A 22,607-nucleotide genomic window follows, 5' to 3' on the forward strand; every position below is an offset into this window, starting at 1 on the left:
TACATTCTTAATTTAAAATATTTTAATTTTAGAAACAGAGAAGTGGTGGATTTGATTATTTATCAGTTATTTTAAATAAAATGAAGTTATTTTTTGAATATTTTTATATTGCAAAAAGAAAATACAATGAGAAGATAAGAATTTTTAATGAAGCAAATGGAATGAATCATTAATTGTTAACTAATTTAACATTTATTGATATGGATTTGTCTGTTTAAGCTAAACTTTATTGTCATTCGGCATTGTTTACTACACAATGTACAACAGAACACAATTCTGTGTCAGTGGCTCTGGAAAAGTGCAATATAGAAAATATAAAATATGAAAATATATAAGAAATAAAACAGGTAATAGAAATATAACTATGAGTATTTATATTGTAGCTCAGGAGCATAGATGAGACAATAAAAAGTTTTTTAAACATCTGTCTTCAATTTTATATATATATATATATATATAAATAGTGTATATATACTGTATATCATAAATACAAAATCCTTCTGAAAAATGAATACAACTGTGGATTGAAATATTAGTAAATGTGACCTTACACAATCTTATCAGAACAAAGCCACAGTGTCACTGTTATCAAACCTCTGTGTACCATTGTTAACTTATTTGTTCAGTGCTGTTGTTGTTGTGCTCACTTCTGTGTGTGTGTGTGTGTATGTGCACAGAGTAACGTGAAACCAGAGTAGTCAAATTTCTTACATGTGTGTGTGTGTGCACACTTGACTGATAAAGCCCAGTCTGATTCTGAAACAAATGCATATTGGAGAGTAAACACTTACACACACGCACACAAAAGACTGAAGGAGCCACGAGAGGTGTCTCTCTGTGGAGATGGGCTGACATATGGCCAGCAGACCACTGCACTGGGTGGAGCAGTGTGTGTGTGAGAGGGTGGGGCTGCTGAATGGTCTGACTGAGGGTGCAGATGAATAGACCAGTGGTTAGAGACAGTTGAAACCCAATATTCATTCTCACTGTTGCCCTGCTGCTGTTTGAGAGACAAGAGAGAGATTGTGTGTATTTAACCTCATTTCCTTTTTAATTACACTTTTAAGGAAACACAATGAAGTCCCTGATTATTAATTCTGCCTATTATTGTTATTATTGTTGTTATGCTTTTTTTTAAATGAGGATATTAGTATTTATTAGTATTATTTATGCAGTTTCCTCACCTTTATTGTGTATTTTTGTTGTTGTTGCCGATACTGGCCTATCTGATGTTGGTTTTATGTCTTGATGCATGTGAGTGTGTTGCACAATTAAAAGCAAAACTATTATTATTTTACGTTCAAATTAAAATTAATCCACATAGAACTGAGGACAATTTTAAGTTATTCCTCTCCAGTGTATTTTTTATCCTCTTACCTCGTAAATGATGTGGCTGGGTCAGTCGGTGTCCCACAACTCAGTCAGCTACAGTATTAAAAAAAGACAACAACAACAACAGTGTGAATGGAGACCAAAGCAAAAGTGGGCTAACGTAGGAGCAGGTCGACTTCAGGGTCAACCTCATTTCATCAACATGTGGGAATTCCTCCACTCGGTCAGTCAATTCCTAAACATTAACACACAAACACACACATACGCACACAAACACAGGGGTTGTTTGATGGCTATTTGACAGAATGGCCCATTGCCATGGTTACAGCAGCACTCCATCAGTCCATTCAAGGAACAGATGGCCGATGTGCAACAGGAGGCATATGTTTCAATGAAGACACACACACACACACACACACACACACACACAAAACAATCATTCATACACACGTACATACACACGGACACACAAACTCATCCACATCATTGTGTCATTCTCTCCCTCTCACACACACACACGTACACAGCTTTGCTTAGCTATTCTTGTTAGGACTTACTTGCACTTATCCTTAACCATAACTAGTTAATACCTAACCTGTTAATACCAAACCACAACATTCAGACCTTTAATCCTAACTTTAACGAGAGTCTCAGAAATTAGGATGTACTTCATGAGAACCAGGCCTTGGTCCTCATGAGGACAAGTGGACCTGAGGAAAAAAAAGTTAGTGTTAAAAGGTCCTACAGGGATAACAATACAAGTATACACACATACACACACACACAGGGAAACGCATGGATGCGCCCCTGCTCAGAGGGAGGGTATTGAACAACCAGCAGCATATGTTCCACTAGTCAGAGAGTGTTCATTCATTCAGGGACAGACAGAGTGGAGAGGGAGGGTTGGAGATACACAAAAGGAAAATTAACCAGAGAGGGATGGAGGGATGGAGGTGAAAAAAGTTAAAGGAAGATGAGAGGAGGAGGGTGGAGGGAGATGACTGCCAGGACAGGAGGGAGTAGTCACAGCGCCTCCTCCGCCCACTGCTGGAAGCAAACACACGCAGCATTAAGACACACACACCCACACCGAAAGTGTCTGCGTGGACCACCATTGGCAGATGATGGGGACCTATTGGGACACACAAAGGAAGTTAGGGGCCTCAGTAACCTACTATAAGTTTGAACTGTTTTATCTCCACTTATGTTTGGACGGAACAAACCAACCTTAAATTGTAAAGAAGTACAAGCGGCCCACAAAAAGACCCCACAAGAGTGAAAGACACAACAGCAGTGAACCCAACAGTGAATTTACAAATACTGAGAATGCTGAGAGATGCACATTTAAATCAAATTACAGCTTATTCATACTGTAGTTACTTGATTACTAGAATCCATATCCAATCCTTGAACTGTAAAACCATATTTTTCCTCTTGGTTGCTAGATTTCCTTTGACATGGCCAACAATTCACAAGACTAGGCCTTCATCATCTTGTCAGAAATTGAACTGAAAAATATTATACATAAAACAGGGTGGCACAGCAGTGCAGTGGTTTTCTCTTGTTTTTGAGTCCTGGGTCTTTGTAGTTTATTTCCTATCTCCAAAGTCTAAAGATAGGAGAGAATATAATCCATTTTCAATTAAAAAGGCATAAATTCTGATCCGCATAGGAATGTTGTCCATGCCACCCTGACATTGTCAGCCATTGAATATGGAGAATTGTGTAAATGCTGCTGGTTCTGCATTTTAATCTGGATGAGGAGAAACAGAAAAATGCTTGACTATAATTGATAAAAGTGATTGACAGAACGCTATACGCTGCATTCATTAGTGTTTTTTTTTAACTGATTGACAGTTTAGCACTGTTTGGTTTAATTCTAATGTCAGACTTCGTTTTAGTGTCGGCTCATCTTGCTTGGAACCTCACCAGAGCAGGCACTAAAAAGGTACCAGGTACTGTCGCTAATGGTGCCATAAGTGCCATAAGTTTGCTTATGCCTAGGGCCGGCTCTGGTCGGTAGACAAGATAAAACAATTACAGTGTTTGCATTTAAAAGAAACTTGACAATAACTGTCTGTTATGCTACATTCTAATCTTGTTTAAAGAAGTGTCATCACTTTTCTTTATAAATCTCAGTGTCTAAAAGTCGAGGCTTCATAATTAGCTTCTGAGCAAAGTAATAAAAGTCTTCCCATCAGTCTTCCCTTTTTGAATCTGTTTTTCTCATCTACTGCATGCTCTCAAGTTCTAAAAATCACCCATCCCACTACCCCTAATTCCACTAACTATATGCTATTAGACAGGAGTCTGGAGCTTTGACATTGGCTTCACACACGCGCATGCACAGCTGTTCTTGTTAGGACATTGCATTGACTTGCATACATTAAAACAGCCAAACCCAGAACTCATCCTAACCTAAACCATAACCAGTGACTGCCCTGAACCCTAAACTTCACCAAACCATAATTCAAATCTTACATCCAACTTCAAGCAGAGCTTTAGAAATTAGGTTCTGCCTCATTAGGATCAGACTTTAGTCGTGAAAAATCAGTGATTACGCCAGAAACCGTCCTGAAGAGGCAGCACAAACAAGTACACACACACACACACATTCTCAACAGTCTGGGAGTTGTTCCCTCTCAGTTTTGGCCTCAGCTAAAGAAAGCAGTTTATATTTATATCCACTGCTGCAGTAAATAAAGAAGGGTTATATTTGGTCACTTTGGCTCAGTGTATTTTTGGTCTATGCCTTTGTAAAACGGACTAAAAACAACTACAAAGAGCAAATGGCAGACTCACTTCTTCTGGTGCCAGGATCCAAGATTCATTCTTATGTGTAAACATACAAACACATGCATTTATACACACACAAACTAATGTGGATGAAGGATAAAGTCTTGTTTATATCTGTCGCAGAAACAGAGCCATGTTGCATTCATGGATGGCGCGTGAGAAAACGAAAACACCAACAACATAACAGCAGTGCATCATAAAGGTACTTGTTAACTTAGTGAACCATTTGTTATCCGCCATATAATAATAACCATTACCTTCTATAACAGCTGGTTTGTATGCAGTTTACTCGTGTGTCAACAAAGTGGGGCTGTGGTTCAGCCAAATTGTTGCCTATGACTTCGATTTTCTCCCAAACTCGTATAATTGCATCGGTACAAACAAGGGAGTGTTGTCGTCCACAGTCATGTGATTGGCTCTGTGAGGGGAAAAAAAGAATATAGTGTGGTGAGATTAACGCTAACATAAGCAGGCCAACAGCGATGATGTCATCACGCTGTTGCCGAGCAGGTGTTTCAGGTTTATCACCTGAGACCAGCTTTGATGTCTGATGTCCGTTTATCATAAATTTAAGTTTGAATTTTTACTTTATGCAGCTGCTCAAATGCAGCGAGTAATTATTGTTGCTGATTTTGTTCGTTTATCTGGTAAAATTACATTTTCTAATTACTCTTTCCTCTCTTTACAGCTGCATATATTCATGGTTCATGTAAATTATCTTAGTTTGAATAAATCTGCCTCCTGTGAAAAGTCTGTATCTGACTTTGCTCTGCCTATTTACACCACTGTATTTTAACGTTGGTGATAATGGTCTTACGTCGAGAGCTCAATATCTTCTCAGACGGTACTTGGTATAAAAAGTTTTAAAACCCACTGGTCTATATCTTTTTTAACATCTTATTAACCATCAGGCCTCAGTTTAATTTAAGACCATCTAAAGTCATTAAGGACAAAAATGTCCACTTCCAAACAACTGTTAGAAAACATGACAGATTAATATTGTTAAATGTTTTTTCTACCAAACATTCAATCATTTAGAGGATATAGGATGTTAACCCTTTAAATACCCGTTTGATTATTTGATGTCACTGTTGTTATTAATGAAAAAAAACAAAACAGAAATATGATATAAAATGTTGGTTGGCTCACTGATTGAATGTTTGGTAGTTTTGAGCTAGTTGTTGCTTTGCAACAGTTGCTTAGAAGTGGACATGTTTGTCCTTTTGTGATTCAACACTATGGTACACTTGTTTCACATTGTTTCATTAAGAAAAATAGAAAGAAACGGTGCCAATATGACAAACACAACCAATATGATGGCCTGGTCAAGAGGGAAAATTTGCCCAAATGGACAAAAATGTCCATTATGAAGTTTGAGGGTTAATTAGCTTGACATATATATTTTGCTTTTACCTGAAGTGTCCGAAACTGTGCTTCTGTAACACAATAATCTCTTAGTTTTGGGACCACAGAAACCTGTCCAATTACTTTCTTTAGCTCACCTCTCTGTAGCTCAGATAAATGGTTAACCTCTCCCTCGAAGGGCACATTGTACCTCATCAGTCTCTACCTGCAATAGTAAGTCCCTCTTGCGGACATTGGAACACTGAGCTCGCACTTGTTCCTGGGGTAAATCTAGACGCTGAGTATAAAGTTTATTAAAGTGGTTTTGTGGTCCAAATGGGATCAGTGCAGGTGTTGCCCACTGTGGCCACTGCTGAACACCACAGGGTTTTAGATGAAATCCCCACTGGTGTGACTGGGTTACACAAACGGGAGTCTGGTTTGATGACTTAGGTTGAAAAAAAAAAAAGAAAAAAGAGAGAGAAAGTTTAGATAAGGCACAGAGACATAGCGAGACAGAGTCGTGCAGACAGTCTGTTGAATGATAGCCACCGGAGAGGAAAGTGCCCCAAGCCAGTCCCAGGGAGGAGGAGGCCGGGAGAGGGTGTTTGAGTGTTTGTCTCCCTGCTGCTGGAGGGACCACACCCAGACCTCCACCACACACACACACGGAGGAAGCTGATTTGTTGGGCAGCCAACTGAGTTTCCTGTGGTTGCGGCAGGACTACTGACTGTGGACTCAACTTCTGTCTTCCCTCTTCAATCACCTCCTTTCTTTTCTCCTCCACTCTCTCTCCCCTCTTATCCTGTTTTCTGTTGTTCTACCTATTCTTAGTCTGCCACCTTTCCATCGACCACCCCTCCGTTTCCCCTCCATCTTCCTCAACTTTCCTCATCTCGGTGTTTACTTCTCCTCTCTCCTTTACACTCTTTCATTTCCCTCCTCCTTTTCTTTTCTCCCCCTCTTCCTCCCTTTTTAAACTTCCATCCCTTACTTCCTACTCACCACAGAAAACACATCCCTCCTCCGGTTATTGTTATTATCTCGATGGGGCGACTGGACTCAAGTTATGGATGTGTGTGTTGTACGCCCCACCCATGCCCCCCCTCCCTCATACAGTGCACTCACCCACACCCACTCCACTCACCACAGTAACTAAAACACACACACACAGACACACACATACTGTTGTTTCTTGCTGCCACTGGACTGAAAGTAAAGACAGGGAGGAGAGAGTTTAGTCACATCCCATTAGAAAAGGATTTACACATGACTCTGTCTTTGAAATAATCCATGTCTTGCCCCCGGGAAAGTGTCAAAACTGTATTTTGTTTGAAAATGCAAATTTATCTTGCACTGCGCTCAAAAGAGTGTAATGATTTCTAAATAATAACAATATGATGAATGGAAAGGCTCCATGAATTTTCCATAAAAGTGACTTTGCTAACTTCAGATGGATGTCACCGATGTTCTTTAAAATTCAAATGTACAAAAATAAAAACACAATAATGTGAGGCAAATGTGTGCTGTAATTTAATTATTTACAACTCAGTATAGACAAGTACTAAAACTTAAGTAATCATACTTCTACCCAGTCAGAAACAGTGGTATCCATGCATCCCTATATGAGATGATTACAAAATTAATAGCCAGCTAATTTGATCACTTAATCTTTTTAAATTCAACATCTGTGACTCCTCAGAGTCTTACATGTAAATACTTTCTAGGTTGTTTTTTTTTCATTCATATAACAAAGACACCAGAAAAACTGCTTGTGGTCAAAACAAGATTGAGAAGAATTGATGAGAATGTCGTGAGTTTTTAAAATGTTTTTTAACTGGTTTTTACAATTTTATGGACCAAAATAATTAATCAAATAATTCATTCAATATGACATGAAGTGATTTTGTGGGGGACAATAACTTCACACAGGGTTTGTATGGTGTGAATCACAGTGTGCATAAAGCCCTAAAGACCTTTACAGTCAAGAGTTTAATGTTTAAATTATCAATCATCTTCCTCTGTAACAAACAGCCGAGCAGAAAAGGAGCAGAGACCATTGACTCCTGTAACAGCTGATATTCCATGACTGTTTTTCCACTTAAAACCATGACTTTAAAAGGATTATGGCACTGGATACACAAGCTTTTAAGATCTTTGCCTTTTAAAGTCAAAGATAAGAGGTAACAACAAGCTGGAGGATTAACCATTAATCCACTTCTCAGGGTAAAGTCCCACATTTCTATAATTCCTTGCCAACTTGCTCTGAACTCAAAATATGACAAGTATGTTTCCCTGAGATGCATGATTAGTTGGTATAAGGACTGCTTTATATATACAATATACAAATTAAAATAGTCTCCTAATACTGACCCTTCTCAAGCCCCATTTCTCTACCTAGTGCATCCTTTAGACAAACATTCCTGATGGGTGATTCACTTATCAGTTTGTTCAGAGAAATCTGATTCCTTCTCTTCTTTCATCACATATTTCCCATCCTCTTAACTCCCCAAGCTCTCACCGCTAATCCTCTCTGTTCAGAGTAGAGAGAGTTATGTTCCAGGTGCAGGAGGCTGAGACCACCTGAGTGCAGAAGACACAGAAACAGAGGAAACGTAACGTGAAGGAGAGGAAACTCAAAAGGGAGACATTTATTTATGGACCGTGCCATTGTTACCTGGGGGCCAGGTGGTATCGTCCTCTGCCTCTGCGGTGTGACTGACCTATGTACTGTCTGGGTGAACCGCTCGTGTACTGTGGATTTCCACTGTAGGAGTTTGGGTGAAAGTGAGGGTGGAAATGTTGGCCTCCTCCTCCTCTCTCCCACAGTCTCTCTCTGCTTCCATATTCACTCTGGTCTCTTCTTTCCTCCTCCTGCTTCCTCCATCCTCCTCCGTGTCGAGGACCTCCCGTCATCTCTCCTGTCCCTCTCTGGTGCTCACCACCACCTGAAGGCCAACCTGAACATGGGAATCCGGTTTATTGCCACAAGGACTTCATTTTAATTGTGGGTGCACTAAAGAAAAAATGTTAGAAAAGTATAAATAAAGACTAGAAATGCAATTATTTACAATAGAAAAATATGAATATAAGTGAAAACAGAGGTCAGAACTAAGAAAATGTTCCTGGTTTTCTTGGACTAAATCCTCTGATTTCAAATGTGAAACAATGTCATGTTTTTGATCATTACATTACATTACATTACATTACATGTCATTTAGCAGACGCTTTTATCCGAAGCGACTTACAATAATGATCACAGGTAATTCTTTAATTGTTTCATTTCTCCTGATGAAACAGTGCACTGTTGTAGTCAGATACATATTTCCAGTAACTACCACAGCCTTGGACTGGACTTGAACTGAGTGATAAGTCACATTTTACAACTATTTATACTTGAGCTCAAACTTTTCAATATAACAATATCCCTGTGCATGCGCCCACGTAATCACGCACTCACTCACAAATTTGCTTTAAAGTTTGTCCACAATTATTTGAAGGCTACCCACGGAGCAAAAAAAACAAAAAAACACATAAAAACAAAACAAAGAAGAAAAAAACATAACAAGAGAACACACATTCCATATCACAGGGAAAAAAAAACACAACCATGAATCCTAACAAAAGCTGCCGGAGCCAAATGCAGAATATTTAAGGAAACAATAACATCTCTTGAAGCCAAATGGCTATGGATCTCCTCATCAACTGTCAACAAACAGCAGCTTTTTAGTTTTCTGTCATGAATTATATAAATGTGATTAACTTCATGTATAAGTAAAACGCTGGCTTTCTGAAACGCTTCCAACAAACGTATAACTTCAGGAACTCTCGACAGATGTGGCAGACTTCAATCCAGTTAAGAAGTGCTGAAAATAAAACATCAGGTTAGACTTAGGCTTTTACCAAAAAAAAAGGAGCTGTGGGCTTGTTAGGCTAAATCAGGTCACCCCCCCCCATTCTACCATCAATCAAAGGCCGTACACAAGTGAACAGTCTGGCACGTGGAAAAGTCTCTCTGATTTAGATTTAGAGTAAAACCAGGAGGGAGACAGTTGGGAGAGAAATCTCAGACTGAGGTAAGTAGAAGTAATTTCTGCATTAGATGAAATTCAAATGTGGGTTGTTAAAAATGAATATGATCAGAGGGCAGAGTGGAGGAGAGATTACAAGAACACCGCTGCTCTTATTCAGAGTCAAATATGGTCCAAAGTGAGTGTGAGCGGATCTGAAAATAAGGATTGTTTTCATTTAGTTTTTTTTTACACTTTTAAACTGGACAGAAACGAGAGAGCAGCTTTAGTGGCTACACTGCTGGAGTGTAATTGTGAGGGCAGGCGGGCAGAGAAGGTATTTGCTGAGGAGACTAAACATCAGGCCTGATTCCAAACAAAAACCAAACCGGGCCCTCAACGATACCACATAGCGCCACCACTACTCTCACGCACACACATACTCTCTCTTCATCTCTGTCTCTCCGACATACACACACAATATCCCCACAGTTCTGTGGTAATGATTGGTGTCTGTGTCTGGCAGAAATGAAACACTGAGGTATAAAGAGTGTAGCCTTCCATCTATAAAACCAGAAACATCCTTGTGAGACCCAACATGGGTTGACTTGGGCAAGAGGTAGACACTTTGGCGCAAACCCGGAGAGTGTACATCGACATGGCACGGAGCAAAACGGTTGCAAAAGGTTTACAAGTCGGCGGGTTGAAGAGGAACAACAGGATTGAATTTCACTGCTGCTGAGCTGCATCTTCTACAAATGGGGAGCTGAATTTGTAGTGTACACTACTGTGGAAAGCAACATTTGGAAAGTATGCACAAATCAGTTGGAAGCGTGTCAGAAGAGCAAGGAAGAATAACAGCGATAAAAGAGCAAAAGCAGCAGTATGAGAATAAAGAAAGAGGGGTGATTACTAAAAAAAAAAAGAATGAAGAGGGAAACAGCGGGAATGAGTGAGGGGACGGGGGAGCATAGGGAGGGGGAGAGAAGAAAGAAGCCTGTAATCAGTTCGTCTTGTTGTGTGTCTTAAAATAGAGCTCTCCCAGCCTATAAACAGAAACCTGCTATTACTAGTGCACTGACAAAGCAAGTCTCGGACCCAGAGCGTGCACACGAGCGTTTGTGTGGGTGCACACGCACAGAGTGGTATGCACGGAGGCCGCAGCACACATGGAGCTGGTTACAGCACAGCCCTCTGGGTAATGTGGTTCTTTGAGGGGCAGCAAAGGACTACAACCACAGATCAACTGTCAGATTATAATGTTCCTTCACTGATGAGCTGCACGGGCATTTTCATCAGGTTTTCATATTTGGAGCTCAGATGAGAGAAGACTCTTTGTGTCTGTGTACACAGTGGACAATGATTAGAAACAAACACCAGCTCTAAAACAAACAAACTCAACCACTGGAGCACGAAGAGTAATACAGACAACATAATTTCTCTTTTTATAACATGCCTTTTGGCATTTTCTGTGTTGGAGAGTCAACGGGCAGGAGAAAGACGATCTGATATGCGAACAAATGTACCATTGTCAGATGAAGTGGTTTTATGATAAGCATCTAAACCACTGAGCCACCAGCGTCCCCCGAAAACACTAACATTTCGTAATTCAGATCAAAATGTTTGTCTGAAGACCAAAAAAGTGTATTTCCAAAGAGTCCTGGCGGCATAACTACGGCACACAGAAAGCAATCACAAACACAGGGGATGTTGAGTAAAGAACAAGAACAGAGAAGACATGAGGGCGGATCAATAACCTTTAAAACACAGGACGTATCAACAAAATATAAAGGTTGTTGGTTAGATGAACTGAACATTTCAGGTTTTAAATTAAATGTGGAACAATTTGAAAACATGAACGACTTTGAGAGGTTGATTGATTCAGGTTTTTCTTTTTTTCCCATACCTCTGGTAAAATAAAAGCGTTTAATAATAACAAATGATACAGAAAATTGCTTAACTTAAACATTTCTGATCCATCTGTCCAACCTGCGTTTTGTGTCTGCACTGCAGTGCATTCTGCATCTTAAATAAAAAATAATACATAAACTTAATAAAAAACAGGTGTCTGAAGCAGTAGGAAGGTGGTATACATGTACAAAAGATGCTCACCTGTGCGTCTCTCTCTGCATCCAGGTGTTGCCGTGGTTCTATGACTTGGTGCTGGTGCGTTATTGGTTCTTGGTCTGGACTGCAGGACTCTGCCTCTCTTCCTACAGGTTTCTATAAGTTTCTCTCTCAGGTGGAGAAACAAGGACAGACGCGATGACTGGAGGGAAAGGAAAAACAATAGAACACTACAGATTACACACACAGTATTAAATTATATTAATTAACATAAATATATATATATGTATGGATTCTCTGCTCAGAACAGTCCCAACCACACAGACACACCCAGCATTCTTAGTGAGGACACTTGGAGACATAACCAACAAACAAAATGCCTACACTTAAGCCAAACATAAACGTAATTCTAGCCATAACACTAAAACCAGGTCTTATCCCACAAAAAAACACTTTCACTCAAACACTTTTGTGTTTCATTTGTGAGGACCAGCCTAAATGACCTCACTCCCAAAAATGTATTTCAAATGTAATTCAATTGTCTTTTGTCTTAGCCAAATATTGTTTCATTCATATTTGTTGTGATTTTGTGTTCTCTGCTCGACTAGGCATAACACCTTAAGATATTTATTAGGGTTCAATTTGACTTAAAATATTAAAATTACTATTATCATTATTAATATTAATAAAAATATCCTACAGTTAAGTTTTGTGGACCTCATGAAGATATGCATACAAGTATAAACACACGCCGTCATGTCTCTCTGGTTGTGAGGACTCATCTTCTTACCTTAACCTCAACCCAAACCCTTATCTTAGCCTTACCCAGAACTAAATCTCTATCAGTATCACCTGCAGGTGTTTGAATTCATCTTTTCCTAAACTACTTCTAACCCTAAAACCAGTTCTTCAACCTCCTCCTATAGTCCTTCACTTACAGGGACCAGTTAAAATGGCTTTGAACCAAAAAATGATGCTCACAACTACAGAAAGACATGCACGCACACATATTCTATTGTTTGTTTTCCTGTCTTCACTCACATCACTGTCCAGCAGCACGGTTTTCTCTGCTCCACTATGAGCCAGCATGTATTTGGAGTGGAACAGCTGTCCATCAAAGCTGTGCCAAGGCATCAGGGCGGCGTTGGGCAGCGGGCAGCCACTGGCACAGTTAGCACCCAGCAGATGGCTCAGTCCTCGGACGTAGAGAGATCCCAGCTGCACTGCCCGACTGGAGAGGAAAGGCAGCTGGAAGTGAAAATAAAGGAAACATTATTTTGGGTGGTCGGTTGTGCATCTTTATCACAAGGCTGGCTACTTGGTGAATCTTCAAACTTGTACTTTCAATATACAAAGAGACTTTTCTGAACCACAAACAGGTCTCGACCCACTTTATTAAATTAAAATTGTGTTAATTTGACAGAAAAGTCTTTAGCTTGATTGGATACTGTGTTGATAAATTCTGTCCTTTATTTACTGTCAAATCAAGTCCATGCTGTGTGTATTCTGCAAACTGTCTATAATGTACATTCTACATTCTATTTAACTCATTTTTAAATGTCTTGGTGTTAATATATTGTAAATTTTTTGGTAATGCATGTTCATTATTTATTATCTTTATCTTTACTGTCTCCCCACTGTGGGACAAATAAATAAGGAGTCTTATCTTATCTTAAATGAGACTGAGACTGAGGATCTGTCCAGACCTGGTATTAACACCATGCTCCTGTTATAAACACTCAATGTTGGTGCACAATTTCATTTTGCTGTGGATCAGTCAATTCTTTTGTTGGTTAACAATTAAGATCATAAAAGCCAGTAAAAGAAGACAATGGTGGAAGACAATAAAGGGCAGAGAAGATGATTGGGAAGTAAAGAGACGGATGGCTACGATAACAGCAGGCAGATGTTCTGTGTGTGTGTGTGTTTTCTGCTCTCACCTGTCCTCTGGCACCTAGCACTGATAACAAGGATTACGTAGACACACACACACACAGACACACACACACACACACACAGTAAGGCCTGCCTGCCACCTGCTTCCAGTCAAACACAGCTTCACCTTCAGAAAACAATGAACCCCTCGACAGACACACAAAAGCCTGGAGGAAGAACACAACCACAGAGCGAGAGAGAGAGAGAGAGAGAGAGAGAGACGGAGACACAAGACATCAAGTGTAACACGAAGAGATAAGGATCAGGAAAAGGTGTAAGAGAGTGAAAACTAGAGGAACATGAGAACTCACAAAGTCAAAGACAAAGACAGAAAAGTGAGTGTGTGCACGTGTGTGTGTGTGTCTGTCCATCCAGGCATTCAGAGTCTGCAAATGTGTGTGTGAATAGCTCCATGTGGTGAACGTCAGCCAGGACAGAGAGGCAACTGTTACCCGCACTCTCTCTCTCTCTCTGTCAGTACCTTTCTATACACAGTTAAGTCAGGCTACAGTTGTAGCTCGGCTTTGCCATTCAATTTGACTTCTGTCACTGTCCCATTATACAAGCACGAAGAGTGAGTGTTTGGCTCCCAGGCTGCTTCTTGGACATGGCAGAGCCCTCAGTGATGTCAGTGTTGAAAATGTGTAACTTCAAAAAAAAACTAGCACTATCTCTTTAAGCGAGCATGATGCACACTCAATTGAAACATAAACATTTTGTCACCAACATCAGTGTGTGTATGTGTGTGTTTAGGTAATCCATACAATAGTCACCCAGTTAACCCTCATCCTGCAGCTCTGAGCTTCTCCCAGACAGCATAATCAAATCAACGCCAGCCCTAATTATTGTGTAGCACACAGACAAGCAGCAAAAATACAAATTACTAGGCATAAGTATGGTAATTAAGCTGTAAAAATAAATGGAGCTACAACAAGGCAGCAAACGGCACAGCTGTTTTCCCAGAGACTGGTAAAGCACAGCTGACTGTGATGCTGGTGTCACAGAGTGCACCGTTGGACGTAAGCTCTTGTCTCTGGCTGGAGTGTGTCCACCTCCACTACACTAGGTGGCGACACGCCCCCTTTCAGCTTGTTAGTATTAGGCGGTTCCTGGTTTATTTTGTTAGTTATTTACTTCAAAATATTAAATTCTTTAAGCTGACAGAGCAAACAATCAGTCTCCTTATCAGCTTGAATTTGTGCTCGTCCGACTGAAATTTGACTAAATCAAATTTCTCAGACTCATATTATATGTATTTTTTATATGTATTTTAAAAGTTGTGGTGTTATTTCAACTAGTACAATAATTTATTTTTTGTGTCATGTAAATGAACAGTGACTGAAGTCTCGAAGACAGGTTTGTTGCTCTCTGTCTGAAAAGAGCCATACATTTATGATAATAATAATTATGTCCAAAATGCTGTTTAGGTGATGCTCTCATTATTGGCAAAATCAATTGTTTCCAATTGTTGTTGTTGTTTTTTTAAATAAATAAATTTTATGCTTCAAAATGTCCATGTGAAAAGAAATCCCATTTTATTTTAAACTTTTACCAAGGTAAATGTGAAAATCTAAATGATTTATAGTTTCTCTCTCCTTAATCTAATAATACTGTGAGTCATCTATTTTAATTAGAGACTTGTTAAGGACATTTTAATCTGGTCCTACAAACAGTTTTAATACTGCACAACTATTACAGGTTTTGTTAGTTGTTGTTGTTGGTATTTGTTTAAACTGTATTTTCTTCTCATTTCTTTTTCACCTTCCATAACTGGAAAAAAAATCTTTCCACCCTGTGTTTGTTTACTATGAACTTGTTTGCTGTTCAGCGAACATTGTCGTTCACCAACAGGAAACAACACAGCACAAGTTGAGACATAAAATTATGGCATTGAGAGGGTTGTTGGTCGTTGCTCTTTTAACTGACCTTGATCTGCTGAAGCTCCTGAGAAGATTTCATGCTCAGACAGATACACTGACTCAGGTAAGCATCCACATCCTCTTGAGACACCGACTGCATCTGATAGCACACACACAGAGCAGAAAATATATATATATTTATAATATGGTTTACAAACTCAATAACAATCTAGTGTGTGTTCTTGTGTGGGTTCCGTTTGTTTTGTCTGCTCTCGGTGCAGCAATTCAACAGAGAAAGACACAATGCTGAATACAGAAACGAGGCTGCCCAGTTGTGTGTTCAAAACAAACAAACCCTGAAGCCATTCAATCAGACGAGTGACGAGGGAATGTGAATGCAGCAGTAATCAGATGACAACAGCTACTGTTGTCTGTCTCATCTTTGATTGTCTACATGTCTAAGAAGCAGCTGCTCCGACTCGTCACTTGTCCATTTTAAACGACTGTCCTCTGTCTGTCTTGAAATCTCTGCCTGTACTAAAGTCTGTCCGTGCCTGATATTGCAGCCAATAAAAAGACTGAAAACTGAACCTGTATTTCTCTCTTTTATAGAAAAGGATGAGAAGGAAGGAAATAGTATATGAGAAACAACTTCTTAAAGGTGAAACTGTCTTAAAAACATACAGAGGCCTAAACACCCAACGTGGTTCAACTTTACTGCTCATCTGTTTGTCTATAACTATGTGCTTTTCCTATATTTTTAGGTTCAAATACATTAATAACTGCAACATTTAGTTCATTTTTCAAGACTTGTTACACAGTGAAAGTAGATTTTAGATACTCTCTACATTTTCTTTAAAGAAATCAATGAATCAATGACCTTTTCTTACAAAGGGATGTTGTTGTTCTTCATTTGAATAGTAAGCTTCTATGTCTAGACACAAAAAAATGCACGCTCTGGATGGTTTGTCTATTGAGGCTGCTGCAGAAGTAAGGTGGTGCAGCATGGCAAGCCTCTAAAGCAAGGCCCTTGCCTATGGTTCATATAAAAAGGGTTATTTTTAAGGGTACAAAAACCAAGTAGCTATTTTGAGGTTAGAAAAAGTTGCATCGTGTTGCTTTAAAATACCATTTGAAATTATTTCTTCAACGAAGAAAAAGTGTTTGTTTGGTAATCGCTCGAGTGAATTCATGACCAGTTTACAATTAGTTACCCACATGACAGATGAGTCCATAATAATCTTTGTTTATCTTCTGGAAAATGCTATAAAACCCTTCATCCAGGTAATCTCATCCTCTGATCTGTTGTGAGCTCAGCTCCATCAGTTGACGTCAATAAAAAAAAATGCGTAAACATCACAAACCTCTGCTCCTTTCACATACTTCACAAAATCAAAGCAGACCAACAGGCTTACAAAGAGCATGTATGTTTGTAGTTTAAAATTTACAACCAAAATAAAAAACAGAAAAGATGTGAAGCGAATTAAATCTCTTTTTAAATATTCAAAGCCCATTATCAGAGCTCTTGTTGACATTAAACTAAAAAGACCAGTGTCTGTGGTTTAACTGGGCACTCAGGGGGTGATAATGGCTGACATCAAGCCACGACAATACAACACAACACAGACGTCAACAAGTCATGTTTGACTTCACATCACAAGTTCACAAAAGAACAAAATAACTGTTTGTAATCCATTTCAATAGCTGACGTGTGTGTAATTCTCACTAAACGCAATTGGTCTTTTATTCTGTTTACATAAAATCACCAGGTGTCACTTTTTAACGCATTTACCCACATTATCTTGGCTGAAAGTTCTAAAACAAACTGAAGTCTATGGTGAACAACAGTTTCATTCAACAGCTTCACTTGTTCACTGAGCCAAACATGCAGCCCTGCAAAAAAAAAAATTCTATTGAAATTTATTTAAAAAAAGAGTAATTTGTTTGTAAAACGCAAATATTGCCTACAAAATGTATTAGATATGACAATATGATGAGATCAAGTCCAGTGGTGAAATCACTGGGCCGTATGTACAAATCTATCCCTCAGGGTATTGGCTTGGATTGAAAGTGTTTTCTTTTCCAGTGATTTCATTTAAAATACCATTACCATTACAATTACCATTACCCCAAAAATATGGAAGAAAGAGATGACATTACCTGCAGGACTATGAAACTGACCAAACACAACGCAGCCAGGAGAGAGTCTTCAATGGTGCCGTACAACTCAGAGAACTCCTGGCAGTCAAAAATGGCCAGGAAGGATGTCAGGCGAAGGGCAGAAACATTAGGATCAGTGCCAAACCACAACAAGTCAAGACTGGGATGACCACCTACAAAACAAAAAAACAAATGGACAGCAAAAGCTCTGTGAGCGTGGTTGGTTTTAGATGTCATGATGAAAGCAGATTTTTAACAACTTCAAATTCCATTTTACTGACCTCAATTCAACATTACAATGCTGATAGTTTGTGTCTTGGGCATAGACAGTAAGGTTAGGAGTTGAAGAATTCAATCACTAGTTTCAGATCTTCTTCAATAGAGCATGGTTTTAACTTAAACCATAAATTATGTTTCTTATTTAGAAGAAAATAAATGATAAACCATGGCACACATGTGTAGACAGAGCACCGGTGTCTTTGACAGCTGCTATCGTCCAATAGGAACCTGTTTGCAGGTGACGTCTGTGAATATCCAGGTGCAAACCCTCAACGTGGTGAAGGCTAATCTTGCGACTTTAAAATTCACCAGTTGTCACTTGCTCCACAAACCTCTACTGACACACCTCAGCAGTGGTCAGCTCGAGTACGTATGTCTGCAACCCAAGGACAACGTGGACCCTAATTTTAGTATCAATGGAAATGCGGATATAGCAGAAAGACCCAGCAAATCTCTGTGAACATGGAATACGAAGAGTATGGTCCCAAGATGTTGCATGCCCAGTGGCAGCCTATTGAAGCAGCTGTCACTGAATTTTAAGACTTTTCTCCTCTAACATTATCAACTTTTCTTACTAGGGTGCTTTTTTTCTCTTTAACCTGTGTACCATGGACACCAAGTACATCATGCTTACAGTGGCTCTTTTGCTGTGTTTTATTATCTTGATATTTAATATGTTTCTATATTCAATGTTCTCTTAACTCATCTTATCTTACAAAAAGTACCAACTCATAATGTTAAGGACACAAGCAAAATATTTCTATATCCTCCCTAAATCAAATCTTCTGTTCTTCCTCCACCCTTGTTCAGTAATCATGGAGCTTATAGACAGACAGAAACTCAAACATAACCTCCTTGGCAGAGTTGAATGATTAATTTTGTTGCTTTGTACAACAAGCATCATAAAGTGTTAAAATTCAGCAGAGCTCATTTTCTGTCTTGTCCCTATTTTGGGAAAACAGAGAGAAAAGAAGTTTTCAAGTGCCATACATGGAGGGTTGACTTGAACAGGGTGGACCATGTCCGGTTCCGTCAGAGGGTTTCCAGGGTAGACAAACCATTCTCTAATCACTGGAGAGTCAACTGTGCTGCCTAAAACACAAAAAACAACGAGTAACAAAACACACCACTGATAAGCATGTGTTTACAATGTTTGTTTGTCTTTGAGTATATTCATGTCATCCCTGCTGTAAGTTCACCGTCTTACCATCGTGACCAAGCAGCAGTCCGTAAATGTGCTGTCTACAGGGTTTGTAGACGAGAGCCTGAGGAAGCAGTTCAGTGTCCTCCTCATCCTCCAAAGTGTTGCTACATTGAATTACTCCAGCACACAACACATGGTAAACCATAAAACCCTCCGTCGTTACATGCTTCTCTGTGCATGCCTGGGGAAAACCACACGACAGACAAAATATATATGCGATCTTGCATCTGGTACCCTCGGATCTTAGGAGACTTCTACATTACAAATACTGCACATGTTCTGTATGTAATACATACCTTTAATATCTCTGGACTAACATATTTCTCAAAGGCAGAGGCCGAGGGATGTAAAGGGATGTCACATCGCTGAAATGCTTCTTGACCGGGTAGCATGTAGAAGGAGATCCCCCTCTTCAGCAGCTCTCTTTGAGGAGCTGATAGATTCATGGACTGGAGGATTTGCCCAGGCTCTTCCTCGTCTCTGCCCCACAAAGAGCTTACAAGCTTGGATACAGCCAGGACCATCTGACCACGAGGAGTGTGGTGTGGCGCAAGATCGTGTTTCCTGGGAAACAATGAAGCAAAGATGTCATGTAACTGAAACTTAATCAGGTTGGCTTATTGTCAAACATCTAAATAAAATGAAGTTATGAAGTTGAAATACATTTTCTAAAGAGGGACACAATCTGGACAGGTTGCCAGGGCCAGCAACAGAGGCAAACACTTATTCATGCTCACATTCAGACTTATAGTCAGTTTATAGAGCCCTCATCACCAAAGCACATGTTTTTGGACTGTGAAAGGAAGCCAGAGTACCCAGATGGAACATGGAAACTCCACGTAACTGGTATTCAAACTGGTGTCCACTGGGTGTCCAGTGGTATTTATATCAATTAGAACAAAAATCGAATATGACATAAACGCCTAGGCACCTGTATGTTGCCACAGCATTGTTTCTGATGTGCTGCATCTGCCCCTCTGACACCACATCGTTGCCTAGGAGACAAGCCAGCAGAGGTAACTGAGCAGTAGTTAGTCCGATGGCTCGACAGAACCTCTGTCTGTCGTACAGGACAGTGGTGAGGCTGTTTATTTGCAGCTTTTCCACCGATAAGTAAGGGACACTGAAAAAAGAAAACAAAAAACACGTTACAATTAATCAGTTCTAGTAATTCACATAATCATGGCATATCACACACACTTGCCATGCTGCCATACTGTGTGTTGCTTAAATATCAGAGATGAGCCATATTGGTATTCAACAACCAACATGCAACTTGTCATGGCATTCCAACAAAATGCAATAGCATCGAAGTTTGACAAACCTGTCGTATATGATGAAGTCTGAGTCCTGTCCCAGGATGCCCATGCTGCTATGCTGACGAGCGTAGTTGGCAATTTCATAGTCAGCTTCCTTCACTGAGCAAAACACTTCCTGACCCAGTGACCTGCAAATAATAATATTACAATCAGTATATTATCCTCAACCTGTAACTGTAGATGTTTGTATAAATGCTGACCTCAGAGCAAAGCATGTGAACGTTGCCAGAGCAGAGGGAAGGGAGAAGAGATTTTTACCCGGCTGCTCCCCATGTGTCTTAATATAATTAAATATTTTAGAAATTTCTCCATTTACTCGGCATCTCCTCTTCACCTACAAACAGGAGAGGATGATAGTATTCAAAAGTGCATACATTAATTTAATGGAATAGATTGCTGTACATGTATTAAAAAAAATGACCAACAATTAGTAAAAATATCATGAAATTCTTTCTTTCCTCACCCACTCTTGTCTCTTTTGCTCCTCCACCACTCCATCAAAGAAGAAGACCAATCTGATGCCAGCAGAGTCAAATGCTCCCACCCAGCTCTTCAGGACATCCATGTATTCCCTCCACTGCCCCCCACATACCCAGTTCTTACATGAGTACCAGTGACACAGACAGGCCATACCATCCACAACGAGTGTGGGGTCTAGGAGAGAAAACACAATGTATTAGTTGAACATCCAGCATGTAAACTGTCAGTAATCATGATATGTCTGATTTGCAAAGGTACCAACATCTTTAAAACATTTACCCCAGTGCAGCCAGTATAGCTTAGTGGGAATGTGAGCCTTTTCAGTATATTTCTATGCATATTAAGTTTGCGATCATCCAAATTTGTATTGAATGTATCAGAATGGTTTGGTGGAACACTGCAAATATCTCCATGTGTTTTAAATATGGTTTTAGCTGAGTTTCTGAGACAAGAGCATGATAGTTTGAAAACCTTTAGTCTTTTACAATCAAATCACAAATACTTGCACAGAGCAAATGAACCTGGACCGTTTGCCATCATTGTACCTGAGCTGTTGGCTGTGGCTGAGCCTCTGGCAACATGTTGAGCTGCCATCTCTCTCAGGTTCACAGTCACACAGACCTCAGGACAGCAAGTGTACATAAACCCCTGAAGACCTTTCACACCCATGTCTGCAGACAGAGAAGAGAAACCCAAGCACATACTGAGAAAAAGAGGGTCTGACTCTTTCACTGGAAATATTTCAATAACATGAAATCAGAATCAGGTTTATTGCCAGGTAAAATTCACACAATACTAGGAATTTGCTCTGGTCAGTGGTGCACATGTAGAGAGAGAGAGAGACAGATAAATAATATAAGGAAAATAAAGTAGCAGTCAGTGCAACATGAGACCCAGTGCAAACTCTCATAAAGTGGGAGACAATTATGATAGAATACATCCGTTCCAACCACAAACAAAGCTAAATCTTACCTCAGCTCAGTGCAAATGATAACAGTTAGCTTCACTGTCCACTGGGAATGAGTATGTAAACAGTTAGCTTCAGTGCTCACTGAGAATGGACCAGAATGCTAAGAGTTAGCGTAGTTTCCTGCCGATAAACCCATCGTTTCAGGCGCACCGACGTGCGCGAACTTTAGAAACCAAACCGCCTTGTATCAAATCCTGCTCAAAGTTTACTTTAAAATATAGACAAGAGCAGCATTTGTAAAGTGCTAAGCTAACTCGGAAGAGTTATTGAAATAGCTTCCTGGTCTGCGTGTGACGTCATAACGTTGCTAAACAAGCACACGTGCTCGGCGCATGGACGCAAACAAGCGTGTTTGGCGAGCGCTTTTAATTTTTTTAAAGATATCTGCAACGTAATTCTTACTTAGTCAAAACTATAGTTTAAGACATCGTCAAAATGACGTCACAGATATCCGTAATTGAGTTTTTTACTAGTTAGACTGACGTCATGCTTGCCATTCATGTATATGGGGTATATAGTGTATGGGGTTTGTCATTGTCAATTGAGATTCAGGTGCAGGTATTGTAGATGTTTCTAATTCCAGTTATAGATAGGCTATCTATAACGTCATTATGACTAGTCATAATTCAAGTTCATGATATCTTTATTTGATTATGATTATCCTCAATTGAAGATATCTACACTGTCCTATTTAGATATCTCAAATTAAGTTTCACATAGTCGGAATGAATTTGTAGATATCTTGAACTTGATTTGTGACCAGTCCTAATGGCTTGTAGCTATCTATAATGACCCCATACACATGAATAGCAAAAATTAAACTGAAAAATAAACAAATAAACAAATAGCAT

At 39.5% G+C, this 22,607-nt stretch overlaps 1 protein-coding gene across 2 annotated transcripts; it reads right to left on the bottom strand.

The window, feature by feature from the left end:
• Positions 1 to 6,984: 6,984 nt before the first annotated feature.
• On the bottom strand, positions 6,985 to 22,045 carry fam120b (family with sequence similarity 120B). 2 transcript variants are annotated; one of them, XM_044031153.1, is made up of 15 exons: positions 21,759 to 22,045; positions 21,332 to 21,457; positions 20,770 to 20,960; positions 20,507 to 20,640; positions 20,312 to 20,434; positions 19,919 to 20,110; positions 19,284 to 19,551; positions 18,991 to 19,168; positions 18,774 to 18,875; positions 17,505 to 17,677; positions 15,412 to 15,504; positions 12,592 to 12,798; positions 11,596 to 11,752; positions 8,151 to 8,433; positions 6,985 to 8,056 (listed from the first exon to the last, which is right to left on the bottom strand). In XM_044031153.1, the coding sequence occupies exons 2-15, from the start codon at positions 21,453 to 21,455 to the stop codon at positions 8,026 to 8,028; spliced, it is 2,256 nt and encodes a 751-aa protein (XP_043887088.1). In that variant the 5' UTR covers positions 21,456 to 21,457; positions 21,759 to 22,045; the 3' UTR covers positions 6,985 to 8,025. The 2 variants fall into 2 exon arrangements, with proteins under 2 accessions (XP_043887088.1, XP_043887089.1); XM_044031154.1 differs by lacking the exons at positions 6,985 to 8,056; positions 8,151 to 8,433 and adding an exon at positions 10,263 to 11,508.
• Positions 22,046 to 22,607: the final 562 nt, after the last annotated feature.

This window comes from Solea senegalensis, linkage group LG7 (assembly GCF_019176455.1).
Source record: "Solea senegalensis isolate Sse05_10M linkage group LG7, IFAPA_SoseM_1, whole genome shotgun sequence".
NCBI classification, from domain to species: domain Eukaryota; kingdom Metazoa; phylum Chordata; class Actinopteri; order Pleuronectiformes; family Soleidae; genus Solea; species Solea senegalensis.

What these genes read in the sequence shown, in the direction of transcription:
- fam120b (XM_044031153.1), bottom strand. Translation starts at nt 21,455, where the DNA reads ATGGGTGTGAAAGGTCTTCAGGGGTTTATGTACACTTGCTGTCCTGAG. An exon ending in AGGAGCTTCAGCAGATCAAG is followed by an intron (nt 12,799 to 15,411) that starts GTCAGTTAAAAG and finishes TTTCACTTCCAG; the next exon opens with CTGCCTTTCCTCTCCAGTCG. An exon ending in CGATACCACCTGGCCCCCAG is followed by an intron (nt 8,057 to 8,150) that starts GTAACAATGGCA and finishes TTCTGCACTCAG; the next exon opens with GTGGTCTCAGCCTCCTGCAC.